This window comes from Larus michahellis, chromosome 1 (genome assembly GCF_964199755.1).
Source record: "Larus michahellis chromosome 1, bLarMic1.1, whole genome shotgun sequence".
In the NCBI taxonomy this organism is placed as follows: Eukaryota; Metazoa; Chordata; class Aves; order Charadriiformes; family Laridae; genus Larus; species Larus michahellis.
Window position 1 is genome coordinate 46,394,039 of NC_133896.1, and position 27,724 is coordinate 46,421,762.

Sequence of the window (27,724 nt, forward strand, 5' to 3'; positions counted from 1 at the left end):
AATTTACCAAGACAACAGTGATGGATACTCTTGGTGGACTGATGCTGTAGCAGTCATTAATAAATGCCGGACTTGAATTTCCAAATAGATTAAAATCTGATTCTAATGCTTTTATCTTTCCTTAAAGTCCCTGGAAAATCCTAGCACAAGTTGAGAGGTGTCATTTTGGTAAGAAAGCTGCAGGTAGCATTTGTTTGTGAAAGTAATATCTTGGTCTTTAAATACTATCAGGGCTTCTATTCTAGCATGTTTGTACATTGCTACGAAAAATCCATCCCTTCCTCTCCTGGAAAGGGATATCATCCCTTGTCATCCATCCCTTTCGCCCACTGCAAAAGCAGGACATATTTTGTGGCTATGCTAAAATTTGCATACGGTATGAATTACTTTCACTTGTTAAGATCAAAATAAAGCTGTGGATGGCCATTGAACATGAGTGAAATGTGCTGGAAGCCATAAATATTTTGCTGCAGCAAAACTGACGTATTCATATACATTTCATTACATGCTAAGCACCAGGCAGTAAGGATACTGGTGCTTCCATCAGGATAATCCCATTTCTTGCTTTGTCTAGATGCCAATTTATGCTTTAAACCTTGGTTGTACCTTAACCAAGAAGCAACTCCAGAAGAGTTAGTGTGACCACACCCCTTAACCTACAATGCCAAAAAAGGTCTGAAAAGCAAACAGCCAATTTACATTAACTGAAAAGGAAATATTGTGGTTTCAAAAATTTTAATACTATCATATTCTTACTTGTTCTTCTCTCTTTCCTCATATGTTTTTTCCGTTAAAGTGGTAAATCAGTCCTGCATATTTTCCATTATAGCAGCTTCCTTTCTGTGGTTTGCATAAGCAGTCTTCAGGAGCACGTCTCTGGTATCAAGAATGCAGTCCTTTTGAGACACTGGGAAAGCTGGGGTGCATTGATAGGATAGCTCTACCCTAAGCCTATTGAATAGCTCTTTTTTTTTTTTCTCCAGAGCTGCCTGAAATCCCTGTTCACCTAAGGGAAACACCAAGCTGACTGCCACCTAGCACTCAGGCCCCATCTTAATATTTGTTGTCTGTGGTTTGAAGCTTTACTTTTGCAGGAGAACCCCAAATATAGTTACTAAGCCACTTCATAATTCTCTGAGATGTCACTACAGCTTCCTTTGTAGTTTCTTGAAACTTAGGCTGATCTGCCTAAGAGAAAAGCCAATGATACACAGAGGGCAGCCTAAAAATCCTACAAAATCAGAGTATAGTTGTGGTTTGCCAGGGAACGTGTCAGCTGAGAGATAGGGTGCATGCCCACAGTGACAAGACTGTATTTTGCAACTACTGCTTGGAAAAGCTGCCCAAAAGCAGCTTCCGTAACATACAATTCCTGTGAGTTACACAATTCCTGTGTAAAAAGTAACACACAATTCCTGGTGACCATACAGTTACTCCCTGCTTGAATTTTCAATTGCCTCAACCTCCCCTCCCATTTCTGGTTGCCACATTCCTAGCCACTGCAAAGGTGAAAAAGCTGCTCGAGATGCCCCTGCACCTGTCAAAGGAGAGGATGCACAAGTATCCAACTCTGTTCACTGTTATAGTATTTGGTTTGTCTTTGGTTTTTTGGTTTGTTTTTTTTTTTTTTTTTGAGAATGAACGAGTATACTCAGGATATACTTCTCATACAGAAGTTTATTTTGCTCAATATATAAAACATCCTGGCAATGTTTTGTATTTTAATCAATATAATATTACCTCAATATTTTAATCCTCAAATAAACAAACAAACAAAATGAAAACCGAAGGAAAAAAAACAAAAACAAACAAAAATGATGGGAGTGAAATTTGGGTTTATTTTTCTTTTCTTTGTTTATCTTCTCACCATAGTATGTTTTGTAGAATTTTGATAATGCCCTTGTACCAAATTTGTCTTCTTAAATACTTGAACTGATTTAAAGTATTTAACTAAAGTATTTAATTAATGCTTTAAGTATTTCATGTTGAAGAAATTGCTATTCTTACTGTGTAGTAGGAGACAGCTAGAATTTGTTAGATTCTTAAATATATGCATTAGTTTCAATATTTTTAGGAATTGTCATATTTGCAGAATGAACAGGAGTCGGAGTAATATTGTGTAATGGGCAATCAAATGTATAGCTAATGCACAGTGAGTTGTGTAATTAGGCTGCGTGTATTTGGCTTCCAGTTTAGCCGTTCATACTTTGTCCAATAGCACTGAAGTTGCACTAGCAGAGGAAGAGCTGGAATCTTTTTTACTCTTGGGAGATGTGATTCTGTATGTTCTTAAAAATCTAAAAAGTTCTTAGTTGAACTTTGCTAGAGGAAACAGTTGTATAGGAAAAGTCTTCTCACAATAAAACCTTACAAAAGCTTCACCTTTCAAGAATGATGAACAGTAAGGAAGATTCTGTTATTCAAACTATAATCTGAGGACCTGATTTTTCCAGACTCCCAGGAGAATTGAACTTATTTCTACTTTTGCTTTTGGACTGCTGACCTAGAATTGACTTTGTGCTCCTCTGAAAATAGCTCCAGATTACAGGTCTCTGCATCTATCTATGCTATCAAAGGGAAATGTTTTAGTGATTCCAGAAGTATTGGCTACATAATAGAATGGACAAACACTATTGAAATACAGCCAGCTTTCTGAATCTGTAACAATTTGTCCATATTTTCTCTTACTCATTCTCATCATTTAGATGGCGTAATATAAAGTACTGATGAGAGCCAGACATCGTAGATTAATGTTGCTTCAGTCTAGCAGCTTCCCTTATATTGATAAAAATATCTAAACTTAAAAGTTTCTGTTTTCCTAAATTCTCTCTAGACATTGTGGTTTGTTGGTTTAAATCTAAGTTTGGGGTTTGTTGCTGTAGTTCTAATCTAAATTTTAAAATTACTGTTATTTTTATATTATTTTTCATGGATTCCAGATAAAATTGGGTTATTAAGGCTATTACAGGATTTATAACAAAATTGACTTAAATCCTCCAAAATTTTCGGCTTCATATGCCTCTAACCACATAGAAAATTAATAGTGAAATGCATGCCCAAGTGCCCTTTCAGTCAAACAGACTGAAACCTGTTAAAAAAAGTCAGAGTAAAATAAGGAATCTAACATATATGAGTATATTTTAAATACTGCTGAAAAAAGAAAAATGCAATTAAGATTTATAAACAGTGAAACTGGTTTTCAGTCTCAGTAATTACTATTCACCATAAGAATATGGAAACACGTAAGGATACTTGAAAATAAAAGGTAGTTTAGAAAATAATAGAGCTAATATATTTTTTAAAAGCAGTCTTACAGTCTGAAACACACGTAAAATCATTTTTGTCTTTTTTCAGAATTGCCTCTTCTATTGATTCTGCACTGGGACAATGCCGGTATTTTAATCAGTTGATGAAACTTAGTATTAAACATCGCTATGCACATGAGTATGGTGAACTAAACGTTACTGACAGAGATGGACCAGAAGCACTGCAAAATCATTTAAAGCAAACATCCACTGGCTGCCTACAGGAAAATAACCTCTTTATCATGGGTGCGACAGAAAATAAACAGGTCTTGTTGGATCCTTCCAAAAGATGGATTACTACTGACCATATTCAGGCCACATTCATTAACTCCTCCATACCTGTGCATCAAAAGGAAAATAAAGAAGACCAGAGAGTGAAGCAGAAGAGCACTGAATCTTGTATTAATTACAGCGAGGAGAGCAAAGGCAACAGTAACGTGTCAGCCCAACTCACGTTGCAACAGTCAGAGATAGTAGCAAGTAATATGGGAAGAGATCATTTTTTTGAGAGAGATACAGAAAGGTAAGGCAGATGTCAGGTTGCTTTCAAACAGATTATATGGATAGGCAATAGGAGTGAGGATTTCTGGTTTAAAGTAGTTAAAAGTTAAAAAACTACAGAACTTGTAGTAAGAAAACAATATTTTTAAGCTTATTAGACAACGAAGAGTTTTATGTTAAGGTGATGCACACTAGACTTCCATATTAACAATCCTTTGTGGTATTCTGTCGGTTGATATATTAGAATATAGATACATAGGTACTTAAAATAATTTTAAAATACTGTATAGTAAGAGAATTTGAAAACTTTCTCTTGTTACCCTGCCTTTTCCTTCTTTTTTTTTTCAATATATTTATGACACCAATTCAATGACACATACAATTTAGGGATGAAAATGCTGGAGTGGTTGCAGGAATTTTGGGGCAGTTTAAAGGCTTTTTTGCTACACTACTCATTTGACATTCTAGATTCATCTGTGTAGAGTTTACAGTCAGTATCACTTAGAAGGCAAGAGGGAAAAGTTGCTTAAATCTACCATCCTACTCCCTTGACCTTAGGCCAGTCTCCTGCTGTTGTGATGACTGAAGAGCTAACAGCCTGCCCTGCCCTTGGTACTCCTCCAACATGCCTTAACCTGCTTCTTAAAAGTAGATGCGGGGGTGAGGGGCCAGTTCAACTTGTTCTGTGCCCCCAAATATTCTTCCCCATGAAACAGACTGGTTTATTACCTCTTTGGCATGCCTTTGCTGCTGGGTTGCATTGTTCTGGATGTACAGTCAGGGAAAACAGAAGCTGAAATTTTTGCCCTACCCGTGCAAAAATTCAGTTATGATTTCATAAGAATTCAGTTTCAAAAATACATGTCTTGAGAACACTGTGAAGAGCAAGCACGGAAGATGTGCTTCTTCATGCTGTTTAGATTTACGGTAAATGGGCAGTAGTGCTTAGTAGGTACTTAAGACACTAATAATTTGTCATAAAATTTATTATTCAGGAAGACCATAGAATTCATCATTGCCTCTCAGGAAGTTGAAAGTAAGAGTACAGTAGTCTGTTATGGAAGTTGAATGCTTCAGAAAAATCTTTTTTAAATAGTTAATTTAGAGTTTTTAGTTAATGTTTTAAATGAATTCTGTAAATCTGTTGTTGGACAGTTCTCTCCAATGCAGAATACAAGCCATTAAAGGGTGGGGTTTTTTGTTTTTTTAACTCAGCTACTGCTTTTTATACCTGCAAAGCTCACAAATAAACCATATTTTGCGATTGGTAAACTTAGTAAACACATTCTGGGAAAAAAAAATCTAGCTTAACCGCTGAATTGTGCTTTTTTGCACAAAGTACTCTGCACAAGGAAAGAAAGTATGTAAAGATTGGGGGAAATTTAGATGTCTTTTCTTAAACCCATGGTCCAATTGAAATGGCATTTTTGTAGAGAAAAGGATTCCAAGATAGTGAAGTCATAATGCAGAACTGCCATTAAAACTTTTCTCCATCAGTATAAATTAATTGAACATCTATTTAGAAATCATTGAACAAATCTCAATAGTCTGTAATCAGTGCTTGTTAAATGGTGAGCAAATTAGAGAATCTACATATATTGTACATTGTGGTCAGTAGTGTTAAACAGAAGGGTAAAAGTAGGCAAAAGATGAAATTGCACTTCCTCAGTTTTTCCTGTCTGCTCCGCTGGAGTTATTTGTCTCATACAGTTTTCAGCATTTAGCTCTCTTTAGTGTTTTTTTTAATATGGACCTTGGAGATAAGTGGACCCCTCCCGTAGTTTATTCAGTCATTGTTAAACCACTTCTGCTCCTAATCCCTCCTTTGAGGAGACTCTTCCTCTCCAGTGACTATACAGGGAACAGAGACCAGAGGAGATTAGTCCTCTTAGGTAATTGGGTTTCCAAAGTTGTATGATGTGAATGTCCTTCAGTGTTTCTGAACATGAACAGAATTACAATCCAGTCACATCTGGGTTGTAATTTCTTAACAGTTTAATGGCAGAGCTTTCCATTTGTCTCAATGCATATTGCTATGTTTTATGGTTATAGTTTGGCAGCTATGATAATTCATTTGTACTGGTGAGGCTATGTCATTCATAAAAGTATTTATTTCTCTATGAGGCTACATATGGCAGCATCAGTAATCCAGTCCCTTTGGCGGCAGTACAATGCCAAGAGGAAAACTGACTGCACCAAAACAGAGAATCATCAGTTTATTGAATCTTGGAGACAGAAGCATGAAGCTGCCACACTAATCCAGGTTGGTTTATGGCATTCTCTTTACTTATTTTGCAAATTTAATCAGAAAAAAATCTTACTAGTTTTGTATACTTGTTATCTTCTCTCTATTTTTGTTTACGATTTTATTAATTGTTTCATAATTAAATATTATTTGTTTTATTTAATCAGAGTAAGCTCGATGATGCTAAGAGAGAGCCTTCTTTGCAAAATGTTTTATAGAAGCATAAACATAGTTTCCCTCTTTTCACCAAGTATTTCCCTGAATTAATTTTGTTTGATTTAATTCTAATATTACGTTTAAGACATGTTGCACCCATATTCTTACTGGGGTATATCTGTCTATGCTATTAAACTGTCAGACTCCAAGTAACTGGTTCATCATGTCTGACATCTATACAACTAACTACCCTCCCCATCTCTTCTATCCTACCTATCCATTTCTTTCCTTCTCTCCCCATCTCCCAAAACCAGGATTGCCTCATCCATACTGTTATTGGAAACAGACCGTGGTCTAGGCTGTCCTATGGTAGATACTGAGCTAACAGTTAAACAGAATGGATTAATACATGCAAGAATTGAAGTCCGTACCTCGGCCTTGTTTAGATTGCTAACCAGATATACCATTTACCTGCCAAGTTGCCGGTGTTCATGGGGTTTTCTACATTTTTAAGCAAATGGACCCTGTATTGATTTCAGGTTTCAAGATAACTTAAAAACATTCAATGTGGTAAGTCTTCTATAAAGAAATCAACAGTGCCAAAGTGATTTAGGAGCCTAAGTTGCATTTTCAGACTGAAAATCTAAGTCATTTGTTAGTACCTATTCAACAAATGGTCAGTAGCAAAATGCTTAGTAAATGTGCATACTAAGAAAAGGACAAGTAAGTCAGCAATACGACAGCAGTCAATTATCTGGAAACTTGAGCTAAAATCTGTTTCTGGATTATATTGTGTAGCTAGTGTATTGACAGTTGATCTCCATAAACTTATTTAATCCGTTTTTGAACTTACTTATATATTTCACCTCTACTACATATTAAACTGATGAGTTTCAGAAATTTATATAGTGATTAAAATGTGCTTCCTTTCATTTGTTTCAGACCTGATAATTTCCAAAGTTACTATGAAAACGAAGTCTTTCACTATTTATCTTCTGTGCATTTTATGGATTTTTAGATCCCTTTTATATCTATCCTTATATTCACTCTTGTAAATAAGAGTTTAGTCCATTTAGTCTCTTTTCACATTGCTCTGTACTCCTGTCTTTTTGTCCCTCTCTGAACCTTTACTTCATTCTATTATATCCTTTCTAAAGAAGTGATTAGAACTGAATTCCATAGGCAGATATATCACAAATTTGTACAATGAGATGGTTTTGATCTTGTTTCTTAAAAACTACTAACATATAATTTTTCTTTTTGATCATGACTGAGCAGTGACCTGGTGTTTTCATTGATCTGTGTTAACAGCTGCCTTACAGATTATCTTTCTGCATATACCATTGGGATTGCTTTTCTCTTTTGCATTTGTAAAAACTAGTTGTATTTGGTGAATGAAATGTATGTGTCCTTTGATCACTCAGTAATATCAGGATATTTTATCTGGATGGCTATGAAGATCTGTAGGAAAATAACAACAATGAAATTATAAGAAAGCCTTTCTAATACATTAAATCATTTTTATAATAATCAGGAATTGTGTGTAAAACCAGTAATATTTTCAATAATTTATGCATTTAGAAAATAATTTCCTAAAAATCAATAAACTAAATGTTAAGCCAGAACACAAGATTTACCCTTCCTGGTTTAGTGCCTTCATTGCAAAGCCATTAAATGTGGACAACACTACATCTTTCAGGACAGTAGAAATTTTTTGCATGGTGTTTTAAATCCTTAGGGCATCTTGAAATCTAATGATGTCAAACACTGGTTTGGGGGGAAACTGCTGTCCTGAATTTAGTGTTCTTAATTCCATCCATGTAATTTTGATCTCTAAAGTGTTTTCCTGGATCTGATTCTACAGCTTGGCATGTGTTCCTAACACCCTTCCTCTTTTTCTAGCACTTAATTCCTAATGTTCTCCTTTTTCTTAGATATGATTATGCCTACTGGTAACATTTTTTTTGAATAAAGATCTTAGACAGTTAAGAAAGAGTAACTGACCTAGGTCAATTGCATGAGATGTCTCCAAGAATTGCTACTTGTAAACTATAAGACATTTAGTACAAGTGTATTTTTATTCTCAGTAATTTGAAAGTTGACACTCAGCTTTTTCTTATGTAGCCTTTCCTTTCAGTTTATAATAGTCCCTGAAGGAATTGTCAAATAATTAATTAGTTGACCCAGGTTTGTAGTTGAGGGAGTTGCAGGATTCCTTTCTGCTTAGTGGTGGAGAGCCTCTTGAGTACCCTAAGCTTTAGACATATGCTGGCATTTAATTTGTCTTGTAGTTTTAAATGTCACATAAAGTTCAAAAAACAGATCATTGAGCTATTAAACCAAGGACCAAGATGTTTTATCTTCCTAATGGGATAACGTAGAGAATCTGGATTTGGGTTTGATCTATGGCTTTGTATAACATGCTTTAAATTTTTTGTTTAGGCATTTTGGAAGGGTTTTCTTTTGCGAAAGAAACTGGCCAGTGCTCTTGCAGCTGTTAAAAGTGATGAAGTGGAGGATGACTATGAAGAAATAAATGTGGATGATTTCACATTTTCTGAAGTAAGCACAGTCATTAGCATAAAAACTTCATGTAAAAAATAAATATTATTCTTCTTAAGCAATCATGTAGCTGTTGGAAAGAAAAGAAATCAAAAGGACAACCAGGGCTAGAATTAACATGTTGGATGTCCAGAAATAAAGAAGCATTTAAATGTATTTGTCATGGATTAATTGATTCCTGCTCTTTGAAATGCTCTGGTAGTTACTGTGCTATTAATGTCACACCCACCGTAGAACCCAATGTATTTCTATAGTTAAAGGACTATCAAATGAGAATAAGGAAACAGCTCCTTTTGTTCTAAAATTTTTATCTTTTTACTATTTTAGTAACAGATTATAATGACAGCAATATTTGAGTGTGTATTTTGTTCATTTTCATGATAGAATGAGAACAATAATATACCTGAAAATATACACCAGGCTCCAAAGGAATTTGAGGAATAACATCTCATTCAAAACTGAATTTAGTGACAATTAAGTAAAAAATAAAAATGTCTATGGGATCAATATTGTCACTCATAAAGCAAGGAAAAGAATCTTTAAACCAATGTTATCTTTTATAGCCTCAAAAGACACAACCTACGTGGGAAGTTCTAGACTCAGTATGCATAGTAAGGCAGCTGTTGATGACTTACCTAAGTATTTGTCTGGAGCACTGCTTTCTCTAACTGAACAATTCATTGGCTTCTTTTTTTGGTTTGTTTTAATGGTTTCAGGTAAAGCAAAGAAAACAGATAGCAATGTGGCCATTTGAGACCTAAGAGGATATGACTGAGCTTTTTTTTTGCGAACCCTTGTCTCTGAATGTGCTTATTCAGCTGCTGCATCTTTGCAAGAGCCATTTGTCAATATTCCACTGTAATTTTGCAAAGGAGATTGATGCGATTGTCCTGCTACTGGCAGAATTAGATCCTATTTAGGATCACGTTTGTATGGGTCATAGAGAGTTATGAAACCCAATATGTTGTTAGTTGGAGCAGTTTACAGTAGATCAGTCTTCGGTCATCTGCGTATGAGCCTTCTTTTGCCACTTCCGTCCCCTTAGAAAATAGATGGGCTTTGAATGAAGTTATTACCAATGACTTGATGACTTGGAGTAATTTTAATTTTTTTTTCTTCTCCCTTTCAGCAGCTATTTTAAGATACATTTTCAGAATTACTGTCTTATTGTAAGAGCACGCAAAATGTTTGAGGCAGGAGTCACAGGAATCATTTGGTAGGCAGGAAATGTGTGTGTGTAAACACAGAGATCTGGCTTAAATTTTAGGATTTTTTTCATTTTAATTTGAAATATATATACAAAAAAGAACAGTCTCATTAGCTGATGTTTTCTGATCCCTGGCTTCTTTCTAAAATAATAAAAAGCAGAAAGTTGAAGGATTTATTTCTTCACACAGGAAGGAAGTATCTGTTCATATATTAAAGAAGGAAAATATCCTGTTTTGAATTATTCAGCCAGTAGGCCAGACTTTTATACACTGTAATTCAATTGAGCCGTTCTTGTTTCACTCTGTTCAACCCAAATAATACCACGATTTTTATTTTTTTCTTTAATTTTTTTTAATTGCTAAACTGAAAACTACATGGACAGTTTAGTTCGATCTGTCTGTCAGCAAGGCAATCACATTTGGGCAGGTGCTCCTGAGGCCAGGGAGAAAAGGAAGGAGTGCAGAAGGCAGGGGGAAAAGGCTAGCTCATTTCAGAGAGGCTTGCACTGTATCACCCTCTGGTGTTGCCACACAGTCCTTCCTTTTTTTTTTTTCCAAATTGTTATTGAGTTTATTGTGAAATACATAAAACATGGGTTTAAGGACCAATTCTCAGATAAAGTATTTAGGTTCAGATCATGACAGGAGAACCACGAGCTGACATTTTAATTTGCACAGCAGGCTCAAAGGCTGAACTGGGGACTGATGTCAAATAAGTCACTCAAGCCCTTGGCTTCTTGTGATGAAAAATACAAGAACATATGTTTTTCTACAGAGCAGTGTATGGGATAAATTTGCAACGTATACACCCATGAAGGATATACTTTGTTTAGCAAGTGAACATTTCAGTGTTCAGGATTGATGGCTGTAATTAGAATTATACCCTGCAATATTTGTCATATTTTTTCCTCTTTTTTTTCTTTTTTTTTTTTTTTCTCAAGCATATATCTCATCTGTGCTGAAGAGTTTGATTGTGAGAAATATGTGGCTTACCTATAATGGTCCTACACTCTACTTTACCTAGCCCAGACTAGCTATCCTTAGTACGAGGTTGCCTGGTTCCATGTGTCTTTAGCTGTTCCATTCTCTGCAGTTGGGCAATACCAAATCATCGCATAGACTTTCGACTTTGGCAGAAACAAGCAGCAGAAGCTTGGAACAGTCTCTACTTCTTATTCCCTCCTTTCTGGCCTCAATGTTTTATAGCAAAGTGCTGAAGCAGAGCCAAATAATGACACATGATATCAGTGGCTATCTGTTGGGCCTCAAACAAGTGCGTAGGGAGGAGTACATATTGCTGGGCTAAAAGATCCCATATGCTAGGGTGTGAAGGAAGAGAAAAATATCTGGACACCATTTTGTACTGCAGATTTTACTGTTGGATAGGGTGAGTGAAATGAGAAAGAAGGGCAGAAAACCCCTTCCATATTGCAAAACAATACAAATGTACTAAATTTTGTCCAAAAGTTTTTGGTATAGTCTACTATTTTGCGGTGTAGTCGTTGTTTGTTGTGATTTTTTATACCAATATTATGTAGATTTCAGTGACAATTATTTTATTCAGTATTATCTAGCATTCTACAAAATCAGCAGTGTGCAAGCACCTATTTATACTATTTGCTAATATCACAATGCAGTAAGTCATTAGGCGCCAGTCTTCATTAAATTACTGTTTAATATCTTCATTATAAACTCAGTGTACCCAGTGCTCTGTGGAAGGTGAGGCTGTGAAACAGCATGGGGAAAACTTTAGTTTTTGCCAAAGATCATCCGTTTTCTTCATTTATGCACATTGAGCAGTGGTATATTTTTAGTACAAGTTTGGCACAATATTATGTGAAAAATGGATTGCATGTGACTGAGCTGGAGGAAGGGTCTTTATCTTGCTCACAATAGCATGAATAGTAACCGTTTCACCTGAACAATTACAGATATCTTTGTATTTCTATTGGCTCCTGTATGTTGCCAAAGACATTCAAAGGCAATTGACGGCAGTAGTGTTTTTTTGTCTGTTGTATTGTGCAATGTCAAGCAGGCTATCCCAGATGAGATGAAAGATCTGGCCAACAGATGTCTCAGAAAGTATGAGCCTGGTATTTAGTGATATTTTCATGTCTTTCATGTGGACTTTGGAGAATTCCAGCCTATATGCTCCAGAATACTGATCTTAAGACAACCTTTCATCAGCAGTCCATCCATGTAGAAAATGATCTACAAGGCAGAGCTCACTTTACCTCTGGTGGACAAAATCTGACAACATATTTGCTGGACACAGCTCTTCACGTTCTCTACCATGTGACCATTAGCATTGTTGTTTTCTTGATGAGAATATGATGTGAGCCAAATGCAAAATGGCTGAACTTGCTAGTCTGTCAAAAAGCTAAACCAATTGAATATGATCAGTTTTAAGACAATTCTTTACTCAGAAGAGTGGCCATAAATTGAATAAATTGTTTTCCTACACTGAACCAGCATATGGAGCTATGTCTTATTCTCATCAAGTACCACTATTGATGGTTACATGCCACAGGAAGTACTGTATTTTTAAAACTTAATTTTTTAAATTTAGTTTATCTATTCATACTTTTTCAAAAAGAAAGTAACTTTGTAAGTTGCAACCAAGATAAAAAGAAATCCATTACTCCTTCCTTCATCAAAGGGAATAAATCTGTTGCCCTGAGAAAAAGTATTGTTCTGCTTCTGAGCTTTGATTATGTGGAATTTTAAAATCCCAGTCTTTTTGATAGGTTTTGAAATTATTGACCAGGAGTTTCCTACGTGTTTTTTTACATATCCACACTCATACACATAGCCGTTCCTATATTTTTTGCCTGCCTTCCATGGCAGCTAGGTAGCAGTTTCCTTTTTCTTTTTCTTTTTTTTGGGGGGAGGGGAGAGGGATGAATAAAAACTATGTCATTTGTGCTAACTAACTCTTGAGAAGTAAACAGCAATTAGAACAACAATTTCTTTACATCTTTAGTATTCTTAGTATTCTTATCACATGTCCAAATTAGACACATACACTGTATTTTGTTTTCTTTTCAGATAATCCTTCCTGATGTGGTTTGTCTCAGGCTGTGAGCTTCTGATTGTGGGCTTGTGACAGTAATTGCTGTTTTCTGGCTAGTGCCAGGAAATAAGTGTAGCCTATGGATTAGAAGGTCCCCATAACATTTCTTGTGTCTTGACACTCTTACACATGTCTAGCTCTTGCAATTGCTTATAAATGTCAGATCAGAATCCAGCCTTTCTGCAAAGAATATGATCATTTTTATATCAAATTTCCTACACAGCATTGTAGAAAAGCAAAAAAAGTGTATCATGAAAATTTCGTTAGATCCATCCTCTTCTCTTAAAAAGGAGGGGAAAAATTCTCTCCTAAGTAACATGTTGGAAGATCAATCTTTTCAATGAGTGTTTATCAACAATCTCTTGATATGACCCTTCTTCTTCAACTGCTATGTTAACGAATCGCATGCCATTCTCAGTCTGTGGCATCATCAGATACATAAAGCCTCTTTTCTACCTCTTTCAGCAGTGATACTTATCTAAAATGCTGAAATCTGTTTTTTTTTTAGTTATCTGATAGATATCCTGGCCTTGGAAGTAGGTTGTTGCAGTCAGTATCTGATAAAATAAACACAAACACAGCTATTAGGAGTTGCAGCTGTTGCTAACGCTACAGTTTCACAGCTCATGCAGAAAGTGCTCTGATTGCTTTCTGGCCTTCCACCATCAGATCTCGGTTCTTAATGCCACCTGAAATGCTTTTGATTTTTAAACAGAAACTATCTTCATGGCATATCTCTATCTAATCCTTGGTTAAATAGCCAGATTCAAACAAATACTTCCCAAACAAAAGCCCACTAAGGATGCATGACACTAAAGATATCATTTGGAACCTGTATTTAGCCAAATGGTATAGTATTTTTCTAAATTATATTTATCTTGTATGACACATCAAAGTATAACGATGTCATTAATTCTTATTTCTCTAAAGACAGTCAAGCATCAGAATTGAATAAACAGGCCAAGCAATGGAAAAATGTATAAAAGTGAAAAAAGTCTTAGTTCTATGGAGTTTTAGACTCATTACTGTAGCCTCAAAGCAAAATCGTTCTAAACCAAATGCATCATCGTAAATGGAACTAATAACTGATCCATCAGTTCTTCTCAGTGAGTACATTTGCATTTGGAGTCTCTTGAAAGCTGAACTAAGGATCCCACATCATAGAATATAACTTCCCTAAGTTCTTTAGGTTTTGTGTAATGTTAAAACTGAAATTGTAGTGTAGGTATAGATTGTGTTTAAAGGATCTAGATAAATGACTGATATTTAGCACGTTCACATACACTGATTTCCGTTGAAAAAGATTTTTTAGTAATGCCTATTTAAAAATTTCAGGAGCTCTCCTAATTGACTTGTGTGTGCTCTGTGAGAAGAGGCCATTGAAGCAGCCAATATTCAATTAAATAGCATTACTTTTGGAGGAACCAAAGAGGAAAGTGAGATGTCAGCTTCCGTCCTCCACGCTTAAATCCATACATGTCTTGTGGCCTGGAGCTTGAAGTCTTTTTTGTTTAGAACATAGCAGATATTATCCAACCGTAGCACAACTTAACTCAGCTGAACATATACAGGTCCCGGGGAACAGATAGGATGCATCCAAGGTGGTTGAAGAAGCTGCTGATGTCAGTTTGAGGTCACTCTCTATCATCTTTGAAAGGTCATGACAACTCGGGGAAGTTACTAGTGACTGGAAAAGGGCATCTTCAAGAAAGGCAAGAAGAAATATCCAGGGAAGTAGAGGCTCATCAACCTTATCTCAGTTCCTTGGGAAGGTTTTGGAGCAAATCACTTCAGAAGCCATTTCTAAACTTATGAAAGAAGGTGATTGGGAGCAGGCAGCATGGATTTACCAAGGGCTGATCAGCTTCATTGCTTTCTGTTACAATGTGACTGGCACTATGCATAAGGAGAGTGCAGTGCATATTACGTACCTTTATTTTAGCAAGGCTGTGGACAGCCTCCCGCAGACTTATTCTTAAAATTTGTTCAGGTATGGGCTGGAAAATTAGACCATAAGGCACATTGACTGGACTGACAGGCTCAAATAGTTGTGTTCTGTGGTGCAAAAATCCAACTTGCAGACAGTAATTAATGGAGCCCATCATGGATGGTAGGGAGACCAAATAATTAGTATTTTAGTTAACAACCTGTATGATGGAACAGAGTGCAATCTCAGCAAGTGTGTAGATGATACCAAGTTGGGGGCAGCGATCAGTACGCTGGAGGACCAGGATGTTTAGAGCAGCCTGCACAGGCAAGATAAACAGACTGATCTGAGCCTGGTGATGTTCAACAAGAACAAGTGCAAAGTGTGATATATGGGCTAGAGTCACCCCATGCAATACTGTTGACTAGGGGCTGACTGTCTAGGAAGCAGCACCACAGAAAAGGATCTAGGGTTCTAATGGACTTTCTTCACCATGCAATTCTTGAGCTTCTAATAGTAGAAACAGAGAAAGGGGGAAAAAACATATCCTATAACACAACCTTAATTTAGCTCAAAACTACATAACTTTATGTCTATTTTGTCCTTGAATGGTGGGGGCTAAGGAATCCTAAATGCTAAATACTGTTAAAACCATCTCCTGGTACTCGGTCTAGTCATTTTTTTTGTATGGAAAATACTTTAAAATTAATAGCAGTAGCTATTGATCATTTCACAAATCTGAGTTTACAACAGGAAAACATCTCAAAGAATGAGTTCCTGAAGTTCTTGAATTTCCCGGACAGTAGCAGTGCAGGTCCCAAAAGATTTAAGGTATTGAGACTACAGTTATGCATCAACAAATTTAAACTTGTAGATTCATTTGTGCATGATCTGTTTCAAATAGAAGAGTTAGTGCTAGGTACATATAAGGAGTACATTATAAGTGAAGATGAGAGTACATTAAAAGTGAAGAAGTGAGATATCTTCAAAATTAAACGTTTGTAGTGTAATTAGAGATTTGGTATCATCAGTTTCAAAAAATACATTCTTACAACTTAGTCCTTCTTTGCTCTTTATCTTCCAAATACTTTTTTGTTCTTATTTCTGAAATAGGGACTTTTAAACAAAAAGTCTTGAAATTGAATCAGATTTCTCATGTGACATGAACTTTGAAACATAGTAAAGGTCAGGTGACTGTAAACTTGTGACTAGTTTATTTTTATTACCCTGTACTTCTGCCTGACTTTCATTCCTTTAACAAACTGCAAACTGAAGTACAGATTTCTTTTCTATTGTGTTTATATTGTTCATTCCCCAAACTTGATAGAACATTTTGGGTTATCTTCCTTTGAAATTGTGTATTCTTTGAATGTACAGTATTTAAGGGGTGGGGATAAGGGGTCCCTTGGTGGTTTGGTGGTTGTTTTTTTTAATTCATTGCCCCTTGAAAGTTTTGTGTGTTTCTTTTCGCAGAGGTAGAAGAACTTGGAAAAAGGCTTACAGGGACAGTTAAAGTTTGTGTAGTGTGGCAGAATCAGAGAGGGGAAGACCTGAGGATTCTTGTCATTTTAATGGGGAAAGACTGCATCTGGGGTCTTAGAGCCATTTTGAGAGGTGACCTGAAGGTGCCAGGAGCCTGATATTTATTGAGATGGTAGGGGTATACTTCTCAAAAGATTTTTGAAGCATACATTTCTGATGCTTAATTGAACCATGTCTAACTTCTGAAGCTGATGTTACCATTTACACATCTGTATTTTTCATTCCTGTATTCAAAAAAAGATGTAGGACCCAGAGCTTCCTTTGAACACTGACGGGCTTAAGACAAAAATGCATTTCTAGAAAAGTTTGGATCATATAGGTCATGAATGACTGACATGAACTACAATAAGATTCAGACTTTTGGAGAGTTAATTATGTGTGTATACATTCAACTTTTTTTGTGAACAAAAGCTTTTAGGGTCCCTGAAATTTTCATTATTCATTTACTTTTGTATATTCTGAAATAAATTATTTCCATAATTTTAGTCATATGTATTTAGACAAATCACATAGGTACATATATTTTATATATATTTTTATATATATATAAAAAAATTGAGAGAACAGTTAGTTTTCTGAGCTTATTAAACAGCTTGGAAAAATGACAATTGGAGTAGATATTCCTCAGTAAAATTTTCTTGAATGTTTTTCTTAACAGTAACGTTCTGATTTTTCCAGTAATTGTCAACATGTCCTTCTTATAAATGGACAACTACACAACTATGCTTGTCTCCTAATTTTCCTACAAGAATGTACTTCAATAATTAACCAGCTTTTGTAAGTCTATAAAATCTCTTGGGGTCAATTAATCATTGCGATGTTTCTCTGGAATCCATATGATACTCACTACTTTTTTTTGGCTTGAAATGTTGTTTGGTTTTAGCAGTCATAAGAATGCAGCCATGCCCAGCTTGCTTTCCTAATTCTCTTGTCCTATATAAAGACAGAGTTGAAAAAGAAGCATTGCCAAAGGTTAAAATAACCTTTATTAGGGTGCTAACCTATTTATCTTCACCACATAAAATATGTGAAAAAGCACGAAAGACAAACCCAGAGAAAAAGACTATTTTTCTACTCCCCGCAGTTCAGAGATCCATTTTCTAGAAAATCTGTATCCACTAAGCTGTCTAATTAAAGTCTGTATACAGGTTTTTTATAAAGTTGTTCAATACACTTAGAAACAGCTTTAAAGTACCAGAACTTAGAGTGAATTTTTGTGGTATTGGAAATGGTATAATAATGCAACTAATAGATGGTCCGGTTAAGGATGTTCATATTTGATACTATCTTAGGTTTGGAAGATTTTTAGAAAGTCTGGGTCTGAACTGATATTCAACTTCCTAACCTTGAATGAAGCTTTACACATGAACTTGAGTTTTCAGGAAACCTAACCCATAGAGTAATCTGATTCCTAAAAAGACTGGATGAAAGAAAAGGCTAAATGCACAAAAATATTCAGATCTTCAATTTCAAAGGAAGTTTTCAATCACAGTCTATCAACAATATATAGAAGAGCATAGAAAAGTGATCTGGTCCTTCTGTATCAGCTATGAGAGCTAAAAATTTGTGATTTCTTAAGAAGTTTGTCAAAACTGATGCTTTTAGAGAAGAAATTTCTAGCAAAGAACACTTAGTCCTTGGCAGAAATGAAGTTTAGTTTAAAAAAAAAAAAGAAAGACGCTGTCCTGGAGTAGCATTATATTTGAATGAAATACCCCACAGAGTGAAATATGTTTGCCAGGAACCAAGGGAGAAAGTTACAGCTTTCTGCCAGATGAAAGACAGTACAGTATGGCTGGCTGTGGTATGCCCTTTCCTGTTGTGAGAATCCACAGAGTTAACCTTCAGCGTATGATCCTTCTTCCTGACCACGCCTGCTCCCAGTCTGAGACATTATTTAACCTACAGGATGTCTAACACTAGGAAAAGTGGTTCTTCATGTCACATGTATTGCCCAAAAAGAAATTTTGTCAGCTTATTTGAAATAATCATAGAATGCTGTTGAACATTCTGCCTTGGATTAAAGTACTGTCTTTCACTTGTCTTTTTGTTTTAAACTATTTTTTTTATTATTTTCTTGGCGTGAACTAGACTTTAACTGCACTATTCAAATGTGCTTACTAAAAACTAGGCAAGTAAAAATCAAGGACATCACCACCATGAAGAACTTTATTTAAACTTGTTTTCTGTAGAGAAAACTAGTGGAAAGATTCATTCTAGTTTATTTATTTATGTATTTACTCTTATTACATATTATTCTTATTAAAAACTAATTTTAATATAGAGAGGGCAGATACTTTGTAAAATCTGGTTGAAGAAGGGACATTCTGACGCAAAGGGGTGCAGAAGTCCAAAAAAACAGGTTAGACAAAACCAGGCAGGTGAACTGGCGTGTGAATCTTTTTTTAAAAGCAAAGAATTCCACACACTATTTCTGTGAAATTGTAATTTGGAAATATTTTTTTTAATAAGAGATGCTTTTTTTCCCCTCGCATTCCTTCTATTCTGTTGTAATGCTCAGGAGCCAGTCATGACTGAGTTCAGTGTGAGTTTTGGGTATTATCTTCGGCTTGTTTATATTCTGTTGGGTAATTTTACTATTTTTATCTTAAGATACCATAGAAATTAAAGCACTACATAAATATCGATAAAACAATCTTTTGGGCTAAACCATTGCTGTCCTGCAAACAGCAAATGAGACAATGAGGAAATTAAAGAAAAGAGGAAAGAGGTATAAAGAGTTAGTTCTCCCCAATTTTCAACAATAGTTTCATGGTTTTGTCAGATTGCGATTCAACTTGTGATTTTGAGGGTCACCATGTGTGGAAACCTGAGGTAGCTTCAGCTCCCATGGCAGCCAACATGTTGGCCTTTTGGAGTTAATCTGCGCCACTGCAGCAGTTATATGCTCTGAGCAATGTAAATTATTTGCGTTCTTTCTGGATTGACATAGCGATGACATCGCCAACACTGACTAGATGCCTATATTTGTCATAAGAAGTTAGATTACTGTTTTAAGGTGAGGAATCGTTTCCTAGATGTTCGCAGAAAGTCCTTAAACCACCAATTTCCAAAGTCTAAAAGAATATACCAAGGGAAAGATGGTCCTCGACATGTCCAACTTCTTTCATTCTTTCCATAGGCTTCTGCCACTGAACTCTTGTGGAAACAGGGTATTGATGTAGGCAGTTTGACGGTGTATCTTGGGAGCCATTTTTTGTTCATGGTTTAAATATGACTCAGGACAGCCCAAATTACATGTATAGCTCCAGAATGTAATCCAGAGCATATAAAAGATGCCTAGAATTAGATTGCATAAATAACATCTGCATTAAAATTCTGCTTTTCAATACCTCATTCAGTCATAAAGTTAGTAGAACCATTCTCACTGACTTTGGTAGTTGTAGGATTGGATTCTGTTTCTGAGACCACAGAATTTTAATGTTTGATGGTTAAATAGTCATTACATTTTGCAAAGGAAAGGATAGAATAAATATTTGAAAAATGAAGCAATAACAAAATGGAAACGGTATCTATAATATGCCATGAAAAAGAATCCCTAAGCCTCCAAAGTTCATTGATGAGCTACAAAATTAAAGGGGAGAAAAAAACCCTGTAGGATTAGACTCTCAAAGGGTAAAAAAATGCATTGTGAATAAGGATAAGAAGTTCTTGATCCTAATAGATAAATGGAAATAGCTATCACTGTGGAAGTTTTACTATTAAAATTCAGAAAGAAAACCCCAAAACCAAATATATTCACACCTTCTTCTTGTTGAAGAATGATATCATATCTTTTTTGAAGTAATCAATGCGTTCATTGATTTGAAACAAACACTGGAAATAAAGTATGGAAGATACAGAAGCATAAAATATATATTCAGATGAACTGATGTGTGTTAAATCAACTCTATTTAGTTTACACAGTATTTATGAAATCAATTCCTTAATTTGGCTTTAGAAATAAACATAAATATAGTATGCCTATAATTGTTTATGTAGACCATGCAATCAAACATTATGATTTTATTACCTTTGTAATTCATGTCCCCTTTTTTTTTTTTTCTCTTAGTAGAAATGGATCTAGTTTTTAGCCTTCGGAATTGGTAAATCTGTCATAAACTTTGCATTAATTATAGTTTAGGACTGTGTTTATGGGAAAGATAGGGACGGAAGTTTCTTGAACTTAGTGCTGTCAAAATCTCAAGGGATAATATAGTGGAAGAGCATATATTTGAAAATCAGTTATGTGTTTATTTTTGTTGGCCAAAGCAAATGACAGTGTGGTATATTTTTATAATCTGATACACATTCAGAGGAGTGCCAAATGTGCTTAATGATAAATAACTTTTTTTTTTTGTCTTGCATATTCATAACTTTGAATCATGCTTTTATATTTTCATTGATATTTCTTTTCAACACTTAGAACACTGAAAGACATTTTATAGGCTATTAAAGAAATAAAAAAACCCTGGAGAATATTAAATTAATGAATGGCAAACACTGGGCAAAGAAAAGATTTGTGAGAAAAGTTTCAACCTAAATACAAAGAGCAAAGAACTTTATCTGGGTTATGGTACAACTATAAAGCAAAAGGATTCAATCAGTGTACTGCTTAAGTGATTCTTGTTCGAAAAAATTGACTACAGCTTTGGAGTGTTAGTTTTCATGTTTCATGATTTTATTGACTCCTGTCGCAAACCATTTCATCAGAGAGGTAAAAATTCAAATAGCTAGTACGCAAGCTTGCCCTGAAATCTGACAGTAGAGCTTGGATCATAATCACTGCTAATGTAATGTAAGACATTTCAGTACCCAGGTAATTAATGGACACATCATTGTACATGCCAGTTAAGTTGATTGACACTTAAATTGTACAAAAAGTGGAAATCTACCTCTCTCTCAGATGTATTGATTCTTTTAGAAATAGAGGAAAAATTACTTCAGAAATTTGCTATTTTCATATACCTTTGTATACCAGCAAAGTTGAAGACGCATCTTCTGCAAACATTGACTTCACCTGTGACTGGATTGCATGCCCACACTTGGAAAATAAGTCAAAAACCTCTCATCTGAAAAGCTAGAAATATGATTTGCATAGTGCAATTGAAGAGTAAATTCAAGGAGGACAAGGAGGAATACTGTCTAATTTCACTGTCGATTTTTGGTTAGATTTCCTCCCTTCTTCATAGTTATTCATTTCAACCATTCTACCCATAGACCTCAGGCAACTGCAAAACTTGAATATGTCATAGCTTTGTCTCTGCTGAGATACGAGCTTGTCGGTGTTCTATGTCTGAATTGTACCAATTTCACATCTTTAAGTCATCGCCTTTGGGATCTGATTTACCACAATCTGCTTCTGGAATAGATTTTAACTGTGACTTTTTTTTTAAATGAAAATTGTTTTGATCAACCATTTGGTGTTTATCAGCATAAGAGTAATCACTGAGGAGAGATAGGTTAGTGGGTTGTAGGTAGATGTAATAGATAAAGAATGTGATACATTTTTTAATGTAATTTGCGATATAACATTTGTGGCATGCCTCTACAGTTTATTTACATAGATTTCTTAAGATATACAACTACCTGAAAGAGAAGCTGTGGTAAAAAGTGTAGTGTTGTAGATATATCATGAATTGAAAAAGTAAGAAGCGGAAGAGTGGTAAAGAGACAGTATCTGTTAATAATGAGGGCATAGAATTTATCTGGATTCATTAAATAAAAGAATGAAAACCAAAACATACTGTAATCAAAGAATAGAGAATTCCAGAAAGTAGGAATCAAAGATGTAAAAATGCATCTGTTTTAAGACATGAAAATAAAGTCAAAATTTGTTGAAAATTTATTTTAAAAAGCTAGGTCAGAATGGAAGAAGAGTACTTGTTCACAGTTACCTAATAAATGAAAGGACTTGTCTTAGAGTCAACACGTTATGTGACCAGTACCTGAAGCAACCTTTTCAAAATAGCTGGAATATGACCCTTTTGTCTCTAAGGATTTCAAAGGACTTGGAAGACCTTCTGTTCACCAATGTGCAAAGCCTGTGCAAAGTCCTGTTTACACAAGCTACACAGTAAGGTATCCAGAGTTAGAATAATTTCTCAGGGTCGGAAATCAGTGCAATCTGAAATATTCTCTGAATGGGAGAAAGGTAGTCCAGTGTTATAAATGAGCCATTTTCAAAAGAATGAACCCCAGGCTCTTTGCTGCTGAAGTAAGAACAGCCTGAATGACTGAGCCCTGTGTAAGAGAAGCCAAATTCTTCAGAGGTATTTGCTTACTGTGTGGGAGTAATTTACTTCTCTTACTTATCAGAATATATTGAAAGAACACGTGGTCAAAAAACTCAAGAACGTATAAGAAAAATAAGTCATATACAGGTTGAGTTTGAAACAAAATCTAAATTTTGTTTTTTTATGAAAGAAAACTGAATTCTGTCTTGAAGTGCTAGAGACATCAGTTAGCACCTAATTCTGTCACCCCTCTTCATTCCAAGCTACTATTTTAGTTTGCAAATTATTCCCTTACATCAAAAGTAAAATTGATTATCTGAAGGAATAAGTACATATAGCATTCACATTTTAACCCCAGATTTCAATGAAAACTATTCAACTCAACAAAAGGAAGTTTGACAGAATTAGGCACCTACATCTTGATATAAAATACTCGAATTAGTCAAAAACAGCAAACAAAGCTGTTCGTGTTCTGTTCATTTGCTTTAGGCCTTTAAGTACCTTAGGTCTGTATTTTTTCAGTTTGGCAGTCTTTTTTAATAACTTGGGTTTACTAACAACGTTGGGATAAAATTACAAGAATCTGAGAAGGAGGGGATGCATTTTATTTAAAAAAAACAACACATAACAAACCCCAAAACCCAGAAAAAACTCACAACCTACAAATACTGTTAATCTGGTTTATTTAAAATAAAACAGTACAAGACAGCATCTCCAAAGGTGTTTTAAGTGTGATTGCTCTGCAGGTGGCAGTTCTGATATACGACTTGAAAACACTTGAAACAGTATGTAAGAGTTTAAAAGAGACTTTGCAAAAGTTATCAAAACTAAACTGATCATATCACTGCACTATTTGACTTTACTCATTCGTGCAGGCTGCATTAGAGAAGGAATGGCTAGCTCTAGATTCCACCCGTTTCCCTTCAAAAACACTCCTGCTCTCAAACCAGCTGCACTGGCCAAAGGTAACATGTCACAGAAACTTCTTACTCTTCAGTCTTTATTCATTCCTTAAGGATATGCTGTTCTGGGGTGATTAATACGACAATCTATTGACATGAAAAACACAATTACTTTTAGAAGTCTCAGACTTCCTCCTCATCTCCAGATGCAATTTTTCTTTTAGATTTTCTTTCATTTGTTTAGTTTTTTCTTTATTTTGGATTTATTTCAACACTTTACTTCACAGTAGCAGAAAAAAAGATGATGTGCTTCATCTGTACGTTTGGCAATGGATTAAAAATTGCGAGTTGACACACTATTTTAAAAATACTAAGATCTGCATTATATGACAACAGCTGAATGTTTTCAGAACAGCTAAAGGTCATTGAACTGTAATGTCTGCTAGTTATTTGATAAACTTTGAAGTTTTAGCTTTTTGTTTTGGTAGGATTTTCTCTTCTTGTTACAAGAATAGTATTACTAATGTTTTATTTCCTACAATTAAAAGAAGGGAGTCTTATAAATGTGTAATTCATTATATTTGGGGACATTAAGTATTATTAAAGTCACCTTTTTGCCCTATTTAGTTAGTTGAAGGTAAGGTCTGTAATGGGCATATCACCATTAAGAATACTTTCTGTTATATTAATACACTCTGCAAACCCTGGTGCAGGTTTACCTGCACACTTAAAACTCAAACTTGCAGGAATTATCAACTGCATTCTTTTTCTTTCTCTTACTTAGAAGTATTCTAGGCCTTCAAATTCCAGTGAACATTCAAATTGTTTGCCATTGTCACCGCAAGAAGTTTGGCAGTGTGTTAACAGACCACATTCATACTCAGCAGAAAATATCCACTTTCATAGCAGGTAAGTTAAATAATATATTTTCTCCATTATATTTAGTTCATTTGGATTTGACAAAAATCAGAAGGGGGAGAACTTGAGGCTGTTTTCTGATGCTTTTGCTACTTTTGGTTAATGTAATATTACTGGAGTTAAAATGTATTTACTTGTTAAAACCAAATATATTAAATTCAGTTGTTATTTTTCATTGACTACCAGAATTAAGAATATAAGGACATATATGTGTATTTTTATTAATCTAGGTTTGTCTGTAAATTATAAAACTTGTATTTTTTAATATATATCATAACATAGATGTTGAAATAGAGATTTGTAAGACTAGATAAAGATTAAAAGGGATTTCTTACACAGCTGCATTCTTTTGGAGAGAAAGGACTGAAATATGCTTCAAGTAATTGAAACGTAAACATTTCAAATTGATGGCAGACTTTTATTACTCTCCAAGATAAAGCCTTCCTGGAGCATTAAAATATATTTTTTTGTATTGTTTCCAAGCTTCAAAAGTGCCTTTAAAAGGCACAAACAACTTGCAGAATAACAAAGGCTGCCAAATAGTCATTCAAGAGCCTTCCTTATTTACCCACCTTTCAGTACAGCTCTTATATTTTGTTTTCAGATCAAGAAAAGGAACAATGTCACAGTTCTCTGACTGGAAAGAAAAAAAGAAATTTTCATTCATGTCTGAAAAAGAAGAGAAAATTTCAGAAGAATGGTATGTTAACCTATTTAGCTTACATAGTGACTTCCAGGTACAGGTTGGCTGTTGTTGCTTGCTTTTTTTAAGTTCCACCTTTTGAGAATCTCTGTTTTCTACCAAAGTAAAAATTATTGTAATTACTTTTACAAGTAATTACTTTTACAAGTTCTGGGCAACAATCTTAACAAGTTGCAATAATGTAATGTTAAGCGTTGCATCTATCTGTGCAATTCAGAAAGTTTCATACCATGCATAAGAGGTTCTATACACTTGTATTATTTTTGAAAATAATATGCAGCTGGTGTAACATAATATATGTGAAATATTTAGTAAGTTTTTCTCTTTCCCTAGGGGTTTTAAGGATATTTCTACTGCACAGCTAATGCTGAAGAGGGCCCATAAAATGAAGCCCAAAAAATACAGTAATAAAAATTTAGGTAAGTCAACAGTTAAAAAATGGTTCTATTGATGTAATGTTTCTATTCTTAAATCTCAAAATAGTGTTTCCCTTTTAAAAAGTTTTCTTGCACAACATTAAACATTAATTTGAATAAAGGTGTTGTATGACGCAGGAAAAACAACTCAGTTTAAACCTCCGTAAAGAAATCCATTTGTTCCAATGATAAAATATTCAGATTCTAAAAAGCATTCTACTGGATTTTTAAGTTTAGTATTTGACAGCTATGTTAAACAGAAATTTTGTTTCTTTTTCTTCATGTGTCTCTTTTTCTAGATGTGGAATTTGTATTTCTGCATTTTGTGCTTATATTTTTCTCTTGGGGGAATCTCAGGTTAAAATTATTGACTTAAACAAGAACTATTTATGAAAATGACAGTTTGATACATATGAAATGAAATTATTTTTTTTGCATTAAATATTCACTGTGGAAATAGATAACACTTACCCACCTTCTCTGCAATTGTCTTCTGATTCTTCTCAGATACTTCATATGTCAATGAACCTTTCTTAGAATAGTTTACTGTTAGTACGGTATGCTAATACAAATGTCAATGGATATGTTAATAAAAATATTAAAATTGTAATAAAATACTGCTAGTAAAAGAAACGTACAAATGTGTGAGAGCCTAGTTGACAATAGGACCTAGCTCTAAATGGTCTTTGGAATGTGTACCTTTACTTATGTTTTATTTTTTTTAACTGTATCACAAGCTACAGTTAATTTGTATAACTTTGCAAATCTCTTCTGCATTAAGTGTTGAAAATATTGAAAGACATTTGGCTCTTGGAAAGGAAATAATTTAGCCTACTGATAAAGTTAGGAAAAATGTTTTTCTGTATAATTTCTTTACTTTAAATATCATGCCTAAAGCTAAATATGACAAAAAGGAGCTCTAGTTAAAAAAAAAAGAAATAAAAAAAAAAGGAGAGAGCAGCATGTAATCACCAAACTATGCTTTATTATTATGGAAAGGAGAAAAAATGGATAAGAGGTTTAAGTGATTCTATTTAAATCTTGATAGCTTCCCATGATGCTCTACCATGTTACATAAAAAAAAAACCAGAAACAAACCCACCTTAGTAAATATCTGGTGTGCAGCTGAGTTTTTTACATATGTTCTATTTGGTGACCTTTATATAATTTTTTAATGAGTAGAACTTACTAGTTTATGTCATCTTTTCTCCATACGCTTTCTGTTTTATGTTACTAGTAATTGATCCAGTCATAAATGTCTGATTGAGCATATCAGGTTTGGTATCCTATTTTTGTTGTAGTTGTAATGGATTTTTTTATATGTTTATATTCACTTTGTTCAGATTATTCAATATGGTATATGTGCATTGAGCTTTTTAATGTATCTCTTGGAATATCCTCCAAGTATATGACTCATGTTGAAAAAATTAACAAAACACTTGCACAATGTTTTTATAGGTTCAAATTTTCTCTTCTTGACACTACCTCGTATAGGAATTTTTTGTCTTTCTACTACATCAAGCAAAAAATAACCTGTATATATAATTTTCCTGTATAGAGTTCTCTGACAGTCATTAAAATTATACTCTTTCTTTCAGATAAGCAGAATGCATAAATTCCAGAATCAAGAAATATGACTGACAATATTGCACACACAATCCTTTTTCAGTATAAGGATTGTCAACCCAACTATTCTTTCTTAGACAGCATACTGACAAAGCCAGTTTTTCCTTGGTCAGTAAGGAGACTAAAATTCAGCTATTGCACTAAAAAGTAATCCTGATGGAATGTTCCCCATGTGAGAAGAATCTCCACATATATAATTGTGTTTTACATCAGCTACCTCCTCTGAAGTGGTGAGAGCAAGTCAGAGTCTTGTTGAGAGTCTGGTTGAACAGAGGGACTTTACAGCATTTAAATTAGGGTAGATATACCTTCTCCTGAGGCTAGCCAGCTCCAGATCAGGAAACTGTAACCAGATCCATTAGGCTGCCAGTGTCTTTCTTGGATCTCTATTTGGTACAGCTCAT

At 34.6% G+C, this 27,724-nt stretch overlaps 1 protein-coding gene across 1 annotated transcript in view; it reads left to right on the top strand.

Annotated features, from left to right (window-relative positions):
* The window catches only part of LRRIQ1 (leucine rich repeats and IQ motif containing 1), a 110,028-nt gene that overhangs the window by 33,516 nt on the left and 48,788 nt on the right, over positions 1–27,724 (top strand). The window contains exons 16-21 of the mRNA XM_074574473.1: positions 3,355–3,828; positions 5,931–6,069; positions 8,650–8,769; positions 24,442–24,566; positions 25,180–25,275; positions 25,612–25,697. Coding sequence (XP_074430574.1) covers positions 3,355–3,828; positions 5,931–6,069; positions 8,650–8,769; positions 24,442–24,566; positions 25,180–25,275; positions 25,612–25,697 — 1,040 coding nt within the window. The remainder of the gene's footprint in view (positions 1–3,354; positions 3,829–5,930; positions 6,070–8,649; positions 8,770–24,441; positions 24,567–25,179; positions 25,276–25,611; positions 25,698–27,724) is intronic.